The sequence below is a fragment of the Sinocyclocheilus anshuiensis genome, unplaced genomic scaffold, assembly GCF_001515605.1.
Source record: "Sinocyclocheilus anshuiensis isolate Anshui unplaced genomic scaffold, SAMN03320099.WGS_v1.1 scaffold3969, whole genome shotgun sequence".
Lineage (NCBI taxonomy): Eukaryota > Metazoa > Chordata > Actinopteri > Cypriniformes > Cyprinidae > Sinocyclocheilus > Sinocyclocheilus anshuiensis.
Genome location: NW_015546356.1, coordinates 21,519 through 38,912, shown reverse-complemented (window position 1 = coordinate 38,912; position 17,394 = coordinate 21,519). Strand labels below are relative to the sequence as shown.

Sequence of the window (17,394 nt, the reverse complement as noted above, 5' to 3'; positions counted from 1 at the left end):
TTAAGCGCGGCCACGCGAACGTTTGCTGTTTACGGTGTTTATTACCCGACAACCGACAACCGTCCGAGTCTGTGGCGGCTGCAGGTGTACGGCTGTACACACTGTGAGTACCACCAGACTGCTCACTGATCTGAGATTTGCCCCGCAAACATTTCGACTGAACCCATGCCGTTAATTATGAATTTATCAGTCTTTTGCATGCCAAAGTCAATATCTGCATAGAAATATTACGCCAAATAGAAGCAGAAAATCGTGCTATACGCACTTTCATGAGATCGGCTTAGCCTACAACAATTAATTTGTTGGCTATTTTACAAATGGGAATACAACGAATTCATGAATTTTAAAGCTGTTTTTTAAAGCATTTGCTGCATGGATAAAAAATATAAATAATTAACATATCATACAAATTTGCGTTGCAGCAAATCCTTTAAATTTTAAGGTATTTAGAACAGAGCAACATAAAAATCAGAAAAAGCATAATCGGGCCTATTATTTTATAAAAGCACAACGTTTTGTTGATATTGTGAGTGCACACAAATAAAACTAGACCCTTTACAGTTTAGAATGATGTATTACTCTTACTTTTATGAGCAAAAATGACTGCGTATTTTAAGTTGTTTCCACAGTTAGAAACAAATGCAAGTGATCGCACTGGCGCCTCCATGTCCTGCAGAGCGAGCTTCAACTTCCACTCTCCACACAAACGATTGGATATGCGTCTAACAGCGCACATTTATATAGGTTAAAACCTTTAAACTAACATTGTGAAATACTTGAACTGTTTTATATATAGATTTTATTTTAGGCAAGTCCTAATGATTTGAGAAGGCTAAATTGATCAAACATAGGCTATAGGCTATGATCAAATCACTGTCTGCCGCTGGCATTTACTTAAAAAAACAAAAAAAACTTACATATTATTTATTTATTATTTATTTATTTAGTCATTTAGCAGACGCTTTAAACGAAATATAATCACTTTTCCATTACATACAAAACTGAACTATTTTAATAGCTGAAACAGTAGTATAAGCTTTTTTTGGGAAAAGGGGAAAAAAGACGGGCTAAATTTGAGACCCGTGCAGGGCTTTAATCCACTTCATCCAACGCTGTTTTGTTCTCATCTGTGAGCATGCTCTTGATATATGTATTTTAGGTGTGTAAATGTATAATTGCCTTTTCATTATTTTTTTCAGTTTTATTTAAATTTGTAGTTAAAACAACTAAAAATAAATGTATTTTAAAGTTTAGAATTAGACAGCATACAGGCTTACGCTGAAAACAACAAAATGGAACCTCAAGGTTGATCTAGGTAAATGTGTGCAAATGTATAGGGCCCCATTCCTATATTTTGCCTGGGGCCCCCAATTCACTAAATCCGCCCCTGCCACCAAGAGAGCCATGGACCGCCTGCTGGCTTGGACAGGCATTACAGAGGATGAGAAAGATTCATTGCTGACTTCTGATAATGTCCTTATCTCTACACCACCCTTTGACCTCTGATGGTTTACAGTGTCAAAGACCGCAGACAGGTCCAGTATAAAGACAGATGATTTGGAGTTTGCTCTTGCCAGCCAAAGAGTTAAAACAATAGTCAGCAGGGCAGTCTCGGTGAAGTTTCCGCCTCTGAAGCCAGGCTGGTTGTCATCACGTAGGTTGTTCTGTTGGAGAAAAGCAGAGAGCTAATTGAACTCTTTCAAGGGTTTGACAGAAAAGGAAGAAGAGAGATTGGTCTGTAGTTTTTAACTGCTAACGGGTTGAGTGGTGGCTTTTTGAGGGTACGTCCAACAAGATTTTATTTAAAGGGGTCATATGATGCGTGGGGGCGTGTTAGAACGAGCCGTTTTAGGTAGGTGTGGCTGACTCTGAACTTTTATAAAGAATATCTCTTTGGATTTGAGACTTTAGTCTTTGCAACTTTACAGATCTTCTTTATGCACCAAGAGCTTGTAACACTCCAAAGAGAAAGGAAAAATCTCATCATATGACCCCTTTAATATAACAGGCATTATATGTGTTCTTATGATGCCTACATTTTCAAAAGAAAACGATATAAGAAATAATCAGTAAAATATTTTCCTACCTCTGTACCACATCTTGGGCAACTCAATCCAGCTATACTAATCAAATCTGCATGTGTTCTCGAAGAACCTAATTAGCCAGAACGTAATTAGCACTATTAGGCTATTAGATCTTGAATTTGTCATTTGATTGCAGATGTAACGAGCAAGATACAAAGAACAGACCCCAAAAGAATCACACTCAAATTCGCCATTCCATGTATGGTCTAAAACACAGTTGTCATCATCTTTTGCCACAGAACAACAATTGAGAGTAAATATCTTTGCAGAAATGTAATATGAATCTTATGTAAAGTGACAAACATATCTTTAGTAACATGAATAAATGAAATGAATAGCAGGCACAACATGCATGTACAACCATGCACAATGTGTGTGGGTACAATGTGCATCACTGTTTTCGAATACCTTCGTTTTCATAGTCCACACTACAACATGAAAGCTGCATTCTCTGGGAGAGTGTCTTCAAAAAAGCTCTGTTTTCGCTGGACTTGGTGTAGGCTAAAACACAAATAATATGTGTAGTGAAAAATGTAGCCAGATGAATGTGGACGTAGCCTGAGCAGATTTTACCCGAGCCTGTTTAAATGCAGTGGGAAAGTTGTCAGTAGTGAAAGATGTGCTGATTAGGTAAGTCAGAGCGGGTAGCAAAGATCTCCTTTAATACGTGGGGAGGGATCGGGCCGAGTACGGCTGGCACAAAAACTTTGGAGACCTCGTTCTCTGTGAGGGGTGAGAAAGAAGAGTGGAAATGTGTGGGTGGAGGTTGGTTGTAGAGAACTGTTGCTGATGGATGCCATCGTATCAAATAGCTGGCAAAGTCAGAGAGGAAGTGGTAGGTGGAAGAGAGAGGAGAATGCAGTGAATAGTTTCCGGGTGTCAGGAGTCAGTGTTCGGTAGAAAACAGTATGTGTTTGTTTGATCACTGACTGGTTCTCACGCCCTCATTTCCATCACCTGTGCTTCATGTCCTGTTTGTATGTCCAAATGACCAGACTGTTCATTCACTCACTGCAAAGTCTCATTAGCTGAGCTGCGTTTCCTGTGTTTCCAGGTATTGTATGTTTGATTATGACTCTAATCTGCAGTTCTTGTGTTTGTTTGATTAGGCTACATTTTGGATTTGGTTGCCTGTTTTTTTCCTCTGTTCTTGCGTGTTTTAACTGATTCTTTTTGGACTTAAACTCCATATTTAGTGCCTGAATCATTATATCTAACATTGCACATGTATGTATGTGATAAATACATTCAAATGCTTTTTTTTTTGTTGTTGTTACACTTTATTTTAAGGTGTACTTGTTACAGTGTAATTATACATTTAATTACTGAGTAATATTAATTAACTTCATGCACTTACTATATGGTTAGGTTTAGGATTAGGGTTTGGTTTAGTGTTACTTGTATTTAATTATGCATAATTTATCAATATTATAATAGTACAAGTAACGTATAACAAGGACACCATAAAATAAAGTGTTACCTTTTTTTAACAGTAAAGGGGTTTTATATTATAAGGGTTTTTGGAATGTAATAGAAACACATAGATGAGCCACATAAAATAAAACGCATAGTTGCACATGCATCACAAAACCATAACTACAGTGTTTGTTTTATTTATTTACTTATGTCAAATCCAATGCATAGTGAGGGAAATCAGGATTTTGTGGACAATTACTTGTTTACATTCGGTCACTTTGTCCAATAATAATAATATAGTTACATTTATAAAGCACCTTTCCCACAGCTCAAAGTACAGATACAGAAACTGAGGAAATGCTAAGAAGGGAGTGTTCCAGAATTTTGCTAAAGTATACTGCTCAGATAGAGGACATTTATGACTAATGCATTAAAAATGTAAAACAATATGACATTGACATTACAATCTGGCCTATTATAATATAAGCACAATGCCTGGCATCAATGAGTTTATTTAAGAACCTGTGGGGGGAGCCACATCCTGCCCTTCCTCGAGCCCACCAAACAAACACATCAAACTCCTGCAACGGGAAACAACCTGTTCACCGCTCCCACATTCCTGCAGCAATGATGGCGTCATGAAGTGTTCCTCAAACAAATTCCGATACAGACATCAAATCCTCATCATCCACAGGACTGAGCTCCAAACTCCTGACGCTTCTTACAGCAGGTGAGAGGAGTTTTATAGCATGCTGTCTTATATCATACTCTACTCTACAGTACATTAATATTAGGTATTTGATACTGTAGGCTGTGATAAAATTTCGTTTGTTCATTTTATTTTGCACAAACATTATGATTTATAAGAACGTCATATTTAATAAAAATGAGAGTTAAACCATGAAATCATGTGCAAAACAGATCACACGTTATATTTCAGTGCTCGTGTTACAGTGTATTAACCTGAAGTATGTGGGCTGCTGGTTTGAACTAAACGCATTGTTCTAAGTGTTTGATGGCTGCTTGTAATTGCATTTTAAATGTTTACATTTTCAGCAGCACTTTAAAACACACTTCTAGAGAGGTATGTGAACTGCATGAGCTCTGACTGGAGTTCAGCCAATGAAAGCAGCACGAAATGTTCTCACATGTTCAGCAGTGATGTTGTTGTTTTGATTTGTTAACCCATGTAGATCCATCATGATGTTGGAAATCTACCTGGTAATGACAGTTGCTGCCAGTGCTGTTTCTCAAGAGGCAGAAGAGCCCGTATCATATACGGCAAGTCTATTTACATAAAACTATAAATAATGCGTATCTTTGAGCAGGCTATGTAGTTTTGATATTGCAGTTCATATATATTTTAAATTGACAGGTAAAACATTCTTATACAGTGTTTTTTTCCCCTCACAGCAGTGCACAGAAGGCTATGAATATGATCCCATTAAAGAGGTATGCAAAGGTAATAAAATAATATTGTTGATATAGTATACTCTCTCTGACCAACAGTTGCCTCTTTGCCTATTTTCATGTCTCTGAGAAAGTGATTCAAAAGCATAATGCCAGTTTTCTCTCCATGTTCATGAACAGATATTGATGAGTGTGCCCTTGTCTCTGATGCCTGCAAAGGTGGCATGAAGTGCATAAACCACTATGGCGGCTACCTCTGCCTCCCTCAGAATGCCCAGATATTTGTCACTAATGGAGACGAATCATCCCAGCGCACAGACCCTATTCCCCAAACCCCCCTGAACCCTCTGAACCCCACTAACCCACAAACACGCACCCAGTCAAACCTCAGAGGTGTAGCAGCTGGAGCCTCACAGTGCTTGCCGGGTTTTACACTGGATGAGCAAAACTACTGCCACGGTAAGCCATTGTTCTTAACACAAAAGTATTTGTGACCGCATTAGTCTCATTTAAGAGAACTCTTTTTCCCCATCATTGATTTTCAGCAAACAGTGCAGTTGGTGCTAAATTTCCAGATTTTCTTTGAAAAGGTTCTAAACTGAAAGGTTATTTTTAGTCAGTAAACAGGAAACATGCATTTCAGAAAATTATATTTTCCCAGCATTAAAAGTGCATAAAAAGCCATAACATAATATTATAATTTCAGTTTTTTCTTTTTTTATATGCAAACTGATATTTAGGGACTTGCACTGACATTTTGGGTGGCATGTACTCAACTGAAAAAAGGGTACCCCTTTTATTTATAAAAATTTAATAGGGCTGCCCCCTAATAGTTGACTAACCATCAATTTTATTAGTCGCTTAATCGCAGAAAAAAAATCCACAGGACGTGGCAAAGTCACGCAGATCAATAAAAGCTGGTCTATGTGGTAATTACAGTACAACGGTCAGGACATCCGAGTGTTCATTTCGATCATCGACCTCAAATGTGGCTTATCATCTGAAACATGGAAGTAGTTGCAATATTACATGGCTGCTCGCTTTAACGTTAGCCTAGAAAATGTGCACTATTGAAGTGTTTGTGCGGAGTGTGGAAGCTGAACAGTAGCACGCTAACTGCATGACCGTTAACTTGGAGGCGCCGGTGCGATCATTTGCATTTAACTTAAAATACTCCATCATTTTTGCTCATACAGATAAAAGTAATGCATCTTTCAAATCTGTGAATCGGTCTACTTTTGTGTGCACTCACAATAACAACAAAACGTTGTGCTTTTGTAAAATAATGAAAGCAAAGAGGGTGCACTTTCTGCCGTCTAGGACTCTGTGAACTTCAGCACGTAAAAAAAAAAAAAAAAAAACGGAAAAATATATCTATAGAAAATGTCTACTTTTAAATGAACCAATTCAAATGGAAAACATATATTTTTAGGTTATGTGATCCGTATGAAACGTGCACATCCACTGTGGAGATGAGTCAGTGTCGTCAACTTCATCACTGCAGCAAAAAATACAGAAAACATCAATCAATGAATTATTATAATGTTAAAGGCAGTCTTCTTGCTGTTTTTTTTCCCCCGTTTTTTTTTTCATAATCATTACTTCTGCCGGTGCACTGTGGCAAGCTTTATGCATGCGGTTGAGTGCTTATAAGCGCTTATGAGCACTTAAAGGCTCATTATTAGGAATTATATGGTTTATTAATATAAACACGCAATTAGTCGACTAATTGATTAAAATGATCGACTTACTAGTTGACCAGAAGAATCTTTAGTCGAGCGCAGCCCTAAAAATTAGTTGCATACTTCTCACAGTGTCACCTGACCCACTGTCACTCCATCACAATCACCTGAATACTGATCACTTGCACATCGTCAGCAGCACCTTCATCAGCTCCTGTATAAAAGCACACACTTCTCCCCAGCTCATTGTCTGGTCTACTTGTTGGTATATGGACCACTTTCCTGCCTACTTACCACCTGCGATTCTCTCCTGCAATTACCTCCAGCGTTCCCCCGTGTCTCCAACATCCTCTATCGTGTGTCTACTCATCCAAGTCTTTCATCCCTGAGAAGTGTGTGCACTCCAGCAAATCCACAATCTCCCTCTCTATCTGCAAAGACAGTAAACCTCTTCATTCTCCAGTATTGCTTTGCTCCATTACTACTTACCCATTGCTACTCATTTACGCATTTTCTCTTTTAATAAAATCACTGTGTGTATTGCCCGCTAATCCTGTCTCTGAGTCTGGTATTTCCATAACAGTAGACCAGAACAAACACCACCACATGATTTCCACGAACCCATTTCAGGAGATCGTGGATTCACTGAGGCGGGCCTTCGCATCCACATTAACATCGATCACCACACCAGTCACTCCTTCAGCACCTGTTCGTGTGGTTAGTCCCATGGCCAACCTGGCACCCTACTCTGGCTTGGAGGAGGGCTGCAATAGATTTTTTTTCTACAATGCTCACTGGCCTCAAGATGCAGTCGCACCAATTTCCTACAGAGAAATCCAAGATCTCCTTTGTAATCACTCTGTTTTCAGGGTGAGCGCTCCAGCGAACGGAAACCATTTGGAACCAGGATGGCCCAGTCACCCAGCCATTCAGTAGCTTCGTAGCTCATTTCTGAGAAGTGTTTGGAAGACCACTTGGTGATTCATCTGTGGGTGAGCAATTGTATCACTTAAACGAGGTAAGATGTCAATAACAGATTATACTCTTTGTTTTCGCACTCTCGCGACCACTAGTAGGTGGAATGAGTGCTTGCTCCTCACCCCCTACCGAGGGGGTTTGGAATCCAAGTTGCAGCTGTATCTCACTGCCTACAATGATTCCATCTGTCTGGAACACTTCATTCAACTCACCATCCGTGTTTCTCATAGTATGCAGACCTGTATGGAGGACCAACAGGGCCAAGAGTCTTCTTCCTACCGTCAACAGCCAAAGTATGCCAGCTCTCCAAAACCAGGTACGGAGCCCATGGTTGTGCACAATTCTCATTGCCCAGGGTCTTTGTACTGCAGAGTAATCTCTTTATGCCCTGTAGAGTATGAGGGCATATAATCTCTTTATGCCCTGTCCATCCTCCTCGACCTGTGGTGAGTTGTATTCATACTCCTAGTTCTCATGCATCTCCACTCACCACTTAAGTCACCCTTACTGCTCGTGATGTCTCTCTTTCAGTACTCACCCTCCTCAACTCTGGGTCAGCCAGCAACTTTATCTTGGGGGAGCTCTGCCATCAACTCCAGATCAAAAGAAGACCCATCGAAAGATCAAAAGAAGACCCATCGAAGTCAAGTCCAGTCGGTAACAGGAAGACCACTCTGCCACTGTCATATGCGTTTTCGTGTGGGACACATCCAGCTTGGCCAACTCCATCAAGAATCTCTGGATTTTCTGGTTCTGGAGGAATCCACCACTGGCATCATCCTGGGGCGTTCATAGTTAAATAAACAAAACCCAGTGCTATCCTGGAAAATAGTAGAAGTCTTGAAGTGGGGTGAAGGCTGTTACCCTGAATGTTTCCCTCTCCTTCCACAAATTCTTATTGACCTGTTTCACATTGACCTGTGAAAGTTCTCCCAGTTTACTCCACGTCCATCAAGAGTCCAGTAAATCAACAATCAGTGGATATACCTCCCTACTATGCCCCCTTCAGTGACATATTCTGTCTAAGAAAGCTTCCCAACTGCCTCCCCACAGGTCATGGGACAGTGCCATAGACCTATTTCTGGGTGAAACAGTGCTCCATGGCAAGATCTATCCATTATCCATCCCAACCCAGATAAGCTCTTTGTTGAAGGGCAGAAAGTGTGGCTCTCGACGTGTGACATCAGGCTGTGTTTGTGTCTCCCGACGCTGTGGTGGCCTCTTGAAATATCTAGTGAACTAGGAAGAATATGGTCCTGAAGAAAGATCCTAGGTCCCCAGATATGATATCCTTGATCCTGAGCTCCTCACTACTTCCATGTGTCCAACCCTGACTTCCTGAATCCAGGAGCAGAGGTCGGCCACCAAAACATTGGGGTCCCTCGGCCCTCAGGAACGGCCCATGGAGTGGGTGCTGTCACGGTGTCACCAGGCTCTACCGTCACTCCCTCACTCAGTTCACAGTTAACAGAATACTGATCACCAGCACCTCATCAGCACCCTCATCAGCTCCTGTATAAAAGCACACACTTCTCCCAAGTTCATTGTCTGGTCTACTAGTCGGTGTACAGACCACTTACCTGCAGACTTACTTTGTGCGATTCTCTCCTGCAATTATTTCCAGTATTCTCCCTGTTTCTCCAACGTCCTCCATTGTGTGTCTACTCTTCCAAGTCTTTATCTTGGAGAGCTGTGTGCACTCCAGCAAATCCACAATCTCCCTCTCCATCTGCAAAAACAGTAAACCTCTTAATTCTCGAATATTGCATTGCTTCATTAATACTTAACCATTGCTACTCACCCATCTCAGTTAATAAAATCAGAGGTGGCAGAGAAGCTGTATTTTAAGTGGCATTTATTGTAGATACATTTACACAGACTGTTTAATGCAGCTCAGAGGTGGCATGAATGTATTTACACTGCAGTTACAATTGAATAAATGTTATAAGATGTTTAAAGTTTTAAATATGTATTTGTGAATATATAAATTGTTCACTTTGCGCTACTTTTATGCCAACACCAGACCAGCTTGCATGTTGTTAAGCTATTGCTAGTTAGGCTGGTTGCATTCAGATATGTGCACGTTTGTGCTGCTATTACTATGCCTACTATGTAAAGGGACTGTTATTCCATTGAAAAACAAACATGTGAATATGAAATTGTTTTGTTTTAAAAGTTTTTGCATTACTCACAAAATAGATTAAAATCTATCAAATAATGTACATTAAAGTCGGAATGAAACGGAAGTTGCGATTGTATTTTCTTCTCTACTGTGACGTATATCCGAGTGAAACGTCATCTGAAATGAGAGGGCGGTACTTGATTTCGTCCTTCGGGAATTGATTGGATTGTTGGAAGTTGGGGTGTTGCCAACAAAATGGAGGCAGATCTGAATGCCAATTTGCAGTTAGTGGTGGGGTATTTCTCTCCACTGGATTCACAGCCGACACCCAAGCATGAATAAATGTTTTATTTATTAAGGATGACGACGACGATCAGCGGCACAACACATGCCTAAACAGCGTGCGCGAGAGAGAGAGAGAGACTGCCTGAATGACTGAGCGCGTCCTCCATCAGGTTAAGTCATATTCATGAAAAAAATTAGTTTGCGATGTCCTAAGAGTAATGTGCTACAGCACAGCAGCTCTTCTTCTTGGTTTTCTCTGATGCACTAACTCTGCAGCAGCACTTCTTCGTCATCTTGTCTGATGCACTCACTCAACCAAGCGTTCTAACCACAACCTCGCCCCTCCCCACCCCCTAACCATTCGAATTTCTGTAGGCGGGAATTCTTTGTAATGATATTCTAATGAGCCACTTTGTGATATCATAAAGCCCGGAAACCAAATGCTGTAGTCCAAACGAGCCGTTTGCTGTAGTTCTTGAAAATGGCTTTTTAAAAAACGAAATATCTCCCTTTGGAGTGGACTTTGAGATTTGTAACTTTCTAGATCTTTTTTATGCCCAAACATACACACTACACACTGACTAAAATTAAAAAAGTGAAAAAGCATAATAGGACCCCTTTAAAGATTATGAGGGCACATGAATTTTAAAAAAATAATGAAGTGCACGGATAAATTATTTATAATAAACACTACAGTATTCCATTAAAAAATAAGAATTTTCAATTTTGATTTCATGGTGATTTTAAAGTGTCATGAAACCCTAAAACACATTTTTTGAGATGTTAACATATAGTGTATGTACAGGTTGCACATCAGTGAAAACAATAATAGCACTCATTATGTCTATTATTAAAGAAAAGTGGTTATTTTTTCACTTTTTCGAGCAATTTCGTTCTTCCCTTTCAAAACGAAAAGTTGAACCAACGTCACGAAAAGTGTCTTAATTCGTCTTAATTCGAAGTGGCAATTGGCGGCCGTGGCTGGAGAGTACACGTCTACGTGATCAGTTTCCCAAGCTTTTCTCAGTATTATTCATGAGAATTAAGTCTTATGATCCAATCACTGCGCTGTATTATGCATGAGGTCGTCTTACAGCGGAGAATTCAAATCTCATGAAAGAGCTTCCGCGCTGTCAGTTAATTTCTGTAAACATGACCGTAACAATATTTAATGTAACAACACGTGGAGCGAGCATGAGAGAGCGTTTTCTGTGCGGAACACCGCGATGAGTTTAACAACACTTGCTGCACAGATCATAGTTCATATCCGGACCGGAGCAAGTGTGTTTCATTCATATTTTATATTCTCTCATGCCCAAACATGAACCAGCACCGTATACGCGCACATATCATGTCTTTTTCAAATTAAATATGCACAAATAAGTGCACTGATACAGTGGTATGTCTGATCATGAACGCGATGACCGAAAATTCAAAGAAGAGTAAACAAAAAGTGACTGCCTTTATTCTTTCTGTTTTAAAGATATTTTAATATTCATTTGTCTGTATAATGAGTGTGTTGTAGGTCTGTGTTTTATTGGTTGTTTTCTCTCCTCTTCCCACCCTCTACACTCCCACTTTTCCACAGTTTTACACCCATTTCTGGAGTCTTTTTCAGATCTAAGGTGTGAAAGACCAGTGCTGAAACAGGGGGGTTTCATGACACTTTAAGTTCAGTCTTAAAGTCTTTCATTCTGTCATGTCAGTAGTAGGTTATGGACAAACACATAAGCACAAGTAGCATGAGAACGACCCAAACAATATGAATTGCGATTTCCCCTTCAGATTTACACAGTTGTCCTGACCGAGTTGATTGGGTGGGTGGTGTTCCAAGAGTGTTGATATCATATATAACTCATTGAGATTAGGGATGTCAGTAATTGATTGCTGATCAATTGATCGCTGTTAATTATTTAATCATTTAGGCTTATCAATGTCACCTGTTCCTCTTTGTAATTGCCTAATTGTTCTCACCTCTTTATTGAAAATTTAAAAATTCTGTAATCATTTACTCACCCTCAAGTTGTTCCAACCCTTTATGAATTTCTTTCTTCTGTTGAACACAAAAGAAGATATTTTGAAGAATGTCCATAACCAAACAGTTGATGGTCTCCATTGATTGCTATAGTATTTTTTTCCCCAAACTATAGAAGTCAATGCGGACCAGTACCTGTTTGGTTACCCACATTCTTCAAACTATCTTTACCAGAAGAGTGTAAGAGATTGTCTCAGTTTACAGACTTAACAATGGTTCCCTGAGAGGGGAGCGAGACTTTATGGGGAATGCTTTTACATGACTGTGTCTGAAGCATGTGTACAACTACTCCAATCCTGATTGACACTGTGCCACTCGTGACGTGTGATGGCATACGAGAAAGCTACAAAGGACACTTGTAACAAAACAGGTTCCTCTGGGGAAGCCATGGTTTCATTTATAACCTGAGACATTCCCCTTAGAGGAACTCGCGCTGCATCCAAATCATGATGCTATGGGGAATGAAATGAACACTGTGCCATACTGTGAAATGACTGTCTTAGTATGAAACTGTCTTGCACAACTGAGCACAAAAGCACTCGAGAGCCTGGTGTAGCAGGGAGGTCGAGAATATAAAATCTTATAAACGTGTGTGGGGAAGACCATCGTGCAGCATCACAGATCTCCTGGAGGGGCACCCCCAAAAATAACGCTTTTGAAGTTATGACACTTCTAGTAGAATGAGCCTTTAATGATAGAGGTGTGCCTCGTAGGCACTAGATATCGCTTTCACAATCTATTTGCTAATGGTTTCTTTAGAGGCTGGGGTCCTGTCCTTGGGGGTCCTGAAACATACCAATAACTGGTCAGTTTTCCTCTACTGAGACTTTCTTTGAATATAAGAATATAGGTTGGATGGCAGCTATGATCACCATGTAGACCTTAAAAATGGAGGGGTATAGACCCACATAGAAACAATTCTGGAGGAACGCCAACACTGAAGCCACTGGGCAGTTAACTGGATCCAATCGGTGTTCCCTGCACCATGAGGTGAAAACACTCCACTTCAAGAAGAATGATTCCCTCGTGGCAGGAGCTATAGAGTTATAGAGTGGTCTCTGCAACCTCAGCCGAAAGACCAGAGTTCAGGAGCCATAGGGGCCAGACCTACAGTTTCCACGTCTCTGGCAGGGGGTCATATATTGTGCCTACGACTTGGAATAGAAGCTCCCTCCAGATGGGGATCTCTCACAAAGGACTATTCAGATGGGCTATAAAGTCCTAAAACCACATTAGGGGCCAGTCAGATTGGGGGCCGGGTCTACAAGGAGTAGACTGATCCCGTCCTGGTGAACTCGCTCTAGAACTCCCGGGAGCAGTACAATTGGGGGAAAAGCATATAGAAGTAGCCTCGGCCATGTCTGTACCATGGCATCCAGTCCAAGAGGAGCTGGATATGTGAGGGAGTGGATAGTGGGTTGTTTCTTGTTGTGCGAACAGATCTAATTACCTGAGCCTGCTCGGGGGGCCACCACCATCGACAACATGGCATCGAATTTTGGTGGTCTAGAATCGAACTGGATTCTGTATTCCCTTTTCTATTGCATGCAGGACCCACTGACACACAGTCAGCAGAAGTTTTTAGGCTGCCGAAAAAGTCTTCTAGGGGAATAAGATTTTGCGAGGCTGACCCCGGGTGTATCTCGGGACAAGGCAGGGGATGAACCTTTCGAAGTCTGATGATTTTCATTTAGCCTCCTGGAACCTCTTGACGGCCAAACTGACAACATCACTGAAGAGGCCAGAAGGAGACAGCGGGGCATCAAAGAAGGTGGTTTTATTTCTGTCCTTGGTGCTTGATAGATTGTTTCTCTCCATGGCCACTAATGCTGACATGGAGCAGCCGATGACTCAGGCTGTCTCCTTGGTGGGCCAGAGACAAGTCAGTGACCTGACGGCAATCATAACTTGCTTTTGTGGCACACTTACTGCATTTCTGCTGGTCATTTGATGTTAATCTTAGACATGGTATGGGTCATAACCGTCACCAGCTTCTCATAAGCAGGGGATATAGATGGTGAGTCCTCCATATCTCCCACCTTGATGAAGAGACGATATCCACCTCCTCAGAGCTGGACAACATCAACATCGGGCTCTCACTCGGGGTGGAAGAATCCTTGGAGCAGGCTTCTGGATCCCAAGTGCAAATGCTGGAGCACATGGGAGAGAGCCGAGAAAGGGCCGAAGCCATCTCCGGGAGCTCCACTTACGACCCCCAATATCGAAGCTGCCGCACTGCCTCCAGGATCAGAGCATTTTGATTGGCAGCTGCTCACAATGCGCACCCCTTCAAGAGCTGACCGCACATGCTCTGCTCCCAAGTTGTGTACACACAAATTGTGTGTCCCCACCCATGATGTAGCATGGGCAGGGAGGTATACATGATCTAAACTGCTTCTCACTCACCAATACTAACAACATCACCATAATAACACTTTAACTCTCTTTTTCTTTTTACTTTGACACACACATACCAACAGGACAGACAGTTTAACACAAAGCACATGTTGAAGAGCAGAATCTAACCAGTTTTTTTCCCTGGCATCCTTTGTAGCTTCCGCAGTACACCATCACACATCATGAGTGACACAGCACCAATCAGGATTGGATTGCTTCAGACGTAGTCTCGCAGAAGCATTCCCCACATCGTTAGTGCAAGTTCCTCAAAGGGGAACATCGTTTGCATTGTAAATGCAAACAGGAAGATATCATGGATTTAAACAATAGACTTAAAAAATTGTGCTTTTGGTGCACTTGGTTCTAGACCAGGTCTTTGCTCTCGAAAGGGGTGGAAAAGGCCATGTAATGTTGGGATTTGACCCAATGATGCAATCCTTGGTTCATCATGCAGTGACAAGGATCCTGAAAAGCACTTTCTGTCCAGTAAATCTGGTTAAATCGAGCAGTCTGTAGCTACACTTTATGCTCTGGGTTCCATGTGGAGGGATTACTAATTGAATGTTCCTCTTTTGATGTTAATTCATTTCATGATACTCGTCAATGGTCCACGCATTGATCAGTCTGTGTGATTGTGTATGTTTGGGCAGATGTAGATGAATGTTCCCAAGGCCTACACACCTGCAATGCAGACCAGATCTGCTACAACACAAGAGGCTCCTACACCTGTCAGTGTCATCCTGGATACCAGAAACATGGAGAACAGTGTGTGGGTAAGTTCACACTGCACTCTAGTCATCAAAGCAGCCTACTGATATAACTCAGCAATATATACAATACTTATAATCCTGTAATAAGTGTATATATAATCATGCTGGTAAGTGCAGGTTAGCAATGTTTTTGGGTTGTTCTAGAAAACAAAACTTATCTGGTGAAACTGCTGAAGCACTGGTCAGCCAGTGTGGCCGTTCTAGTCAGTGTGGTTGCTGGTTAAGCTAGAGGGTCAACAGGTTTTAGTTGAACCGGTCTAGAGGGAACTCTAGTCGGGAGAGGTCTTCTCTAGTGTCTATTATGTCATTAGTATCAAATATAAATACTTCTGTAAAAAACAACAGTACACTTATATTGTTTGTAAATAATATGCTTATTATAGTGAAATAAATAAAGATGATAATTGGCTTTAAATCAAAATAATCTCAGGGAGGCACGGAAATTAAAATTCTAGGCCAAAAATAAAAAAGCAGATTTTTTTTTTCTTAAATAATAGACACATTTACTGGATATTTTTCTTACCCGTAATTAATACAGTAAGTGTTGGGTAACAAAAGTTCTCAGCATTTCTGTCAAAACAGACATTCTCATTTACATATGTGACCCTGGAGCACAAAAGCAGTCTTAAGTTGCTGGGGTATATTTGTAGCAATAGCCAACAATACATTGTATGGGTCAAAATTATAGATTTTTCTTTTATGCCAAAAATCATTAGGATATTAAGTAAAGATCATGTTCCGTGAAGATATTTTGTAAATCTCTTACCGTAAATATATCAGAACTTAATTTTTGATTAGTATTATGCATTGCTAAGAACTTAATTTGAACAACTTTAAAGATGATTTTCTCAATATTTAGATTTTTTTGCACCCTCAGATTCCAGATTTTCAAATATTGTCCGATCCTAACAAACCATACATCAATGGAAAGATTATTTATTCAGCTTTCAGATTATGCATAAATCTCAGTTTTAAAAAATTTACCCTGATGACTGGTTTTGTGGTCCAGGGTCACATTTATGGATTTAGCAGACACTTTTATCCAAAGCAACTTACAAAAGCAATGTCAGGTTTATTAGACAGCTTTTCGATGTATCTCTAAGACTCTAAATTAAGTAAGTGAGTAGGTAAGTAAGAAAGTCAACTTAATTAGGTTCTTGGTCTGAGGTCCCCCCGCCCCGTTAAATTAAACTCCCTACTATGATTTTATTTAATAAAACTTTCTGAAACATGTTAATACGTGTCTTCACTACCTTCCACATTAGACTTGGTCAATTAAGAAAATCTTCATCTGTGAAAAATTTTTTTTCTGTCACCCTGTAAATGTGTTAAGAATACTGTATAAGCGTATCCAAGCACTGTGTGTGTGTAAACCTCTTTGCAGATAGAAATGAGTGTATGCTATCACACTACTGCATGCACAGATGTGTGAACACTGCTGGCTCGTATTACTGTGAGTGTAAAGATGGCTACCAGCTCGCCAGCAACAACCACAGCTGTGTAGGTGAGTCAAAGACCTAACCTGCCTTTGTATCTGCACAGCTTTGCTCAAGAATGTGTGTTCAATGGAATTCAAGATATCCTTCAGTATCTCTCTAAACTTCTGTTTTGCATTTGCTCTCACACTCTGGTGGTCCAGGCCTGTACTTAGACACATATACTGTATTTTTAATTTACATCTCTCTCTTTGTAAACAGCATATCACATTGAGACAATTAATTAAAAAAATTGCAAGGTGTTGAAGGGGTTTGTTGGAGTTAATCTGAAAAATATAAAATGTTAAATAGCAGTCTGTTTTTAAGTGTTATATTGACTGTAGAAGAATCGTTATTGAGCAATACACAGGACAATTCTTATATTAGAATAGTACTCATTATCTTTTTGCGCTTATTATCACTTTTAATACCATAAAGTGAAATAGATGTCAGTACGATATAAGGGCAAGAAGGCCTAGCTGATATATTATCATATTAGCATGCTTCACAGTTCTGCCAAGAATTTGATTTCAAATATTTAACAAAGAAATGTAAAACATCTCATAGGGTGGATAGGTGTCAGACTCTGTTACGAGTACGCCAGGGAGTTCTGCAAGCTCGCTGAGGTGACGGCGTTAGGGGAAGCCGTCCTCAATCAGCTGTTCTGGCTCGGGGCCAACTACCATCGCCCCGTGGACCTCCAAGACACCACTGGGCTAACTTGGAGGGAAAGTGTTTTC

General features: G+C 40.4%; 1 protein-coding gene across 5 annotated transcripts in view; it reads left to right on the top strand.

The window, feature by feature from the left end:
* Positions 1 to 3,943: 3,943 nt before the first annotated feature.
* Positions 3,944 to 17,394, top strand: part of LOC107701580 (EGF-containing fibulin-like extracellular matrix protein 1) — an 18,677-nt gene continuing 5,226 nt past the window's right edge. For 3 of the 5 annotated variants that reach the window (XM_016503628.1, XM_016503626.1, XM_016503627.1), the window contains exons 1-6: positions 3,945 to 4,230; positions 4,694 to 4,781; positions 4,914 to 4,962; positions 5,091 to 5,369; positions 15,060 to 15,182; positions 16,564 to 16,683. In XM_016503628.1, coding sequence (XP_016359114.1) covers positions 4,139 to 4,230; positions 4,694 to 4,781; positions 4,914 to 4,962; positions 5,091 to 5,369; positions 15,060 to 15,182; positions 16,564 to 16,683 — 751 coding nt within the window. In that variant the 5' untranslated portion in view covers positions 3,945 to 4,138. Of the gene's footprint in view, positions 4,231 to 4,693; positions 4,782 to 4,912; positions 4,963 to 5,090; positions 5,370 to 15,059; positions 15,183 to 16,563; positions 16,684 to 17,394 lie in introns of those variants that run through there. The other 2 variants (XM_016503625.1, XM_016503629.1) reach the window with 2 other exon arrangements.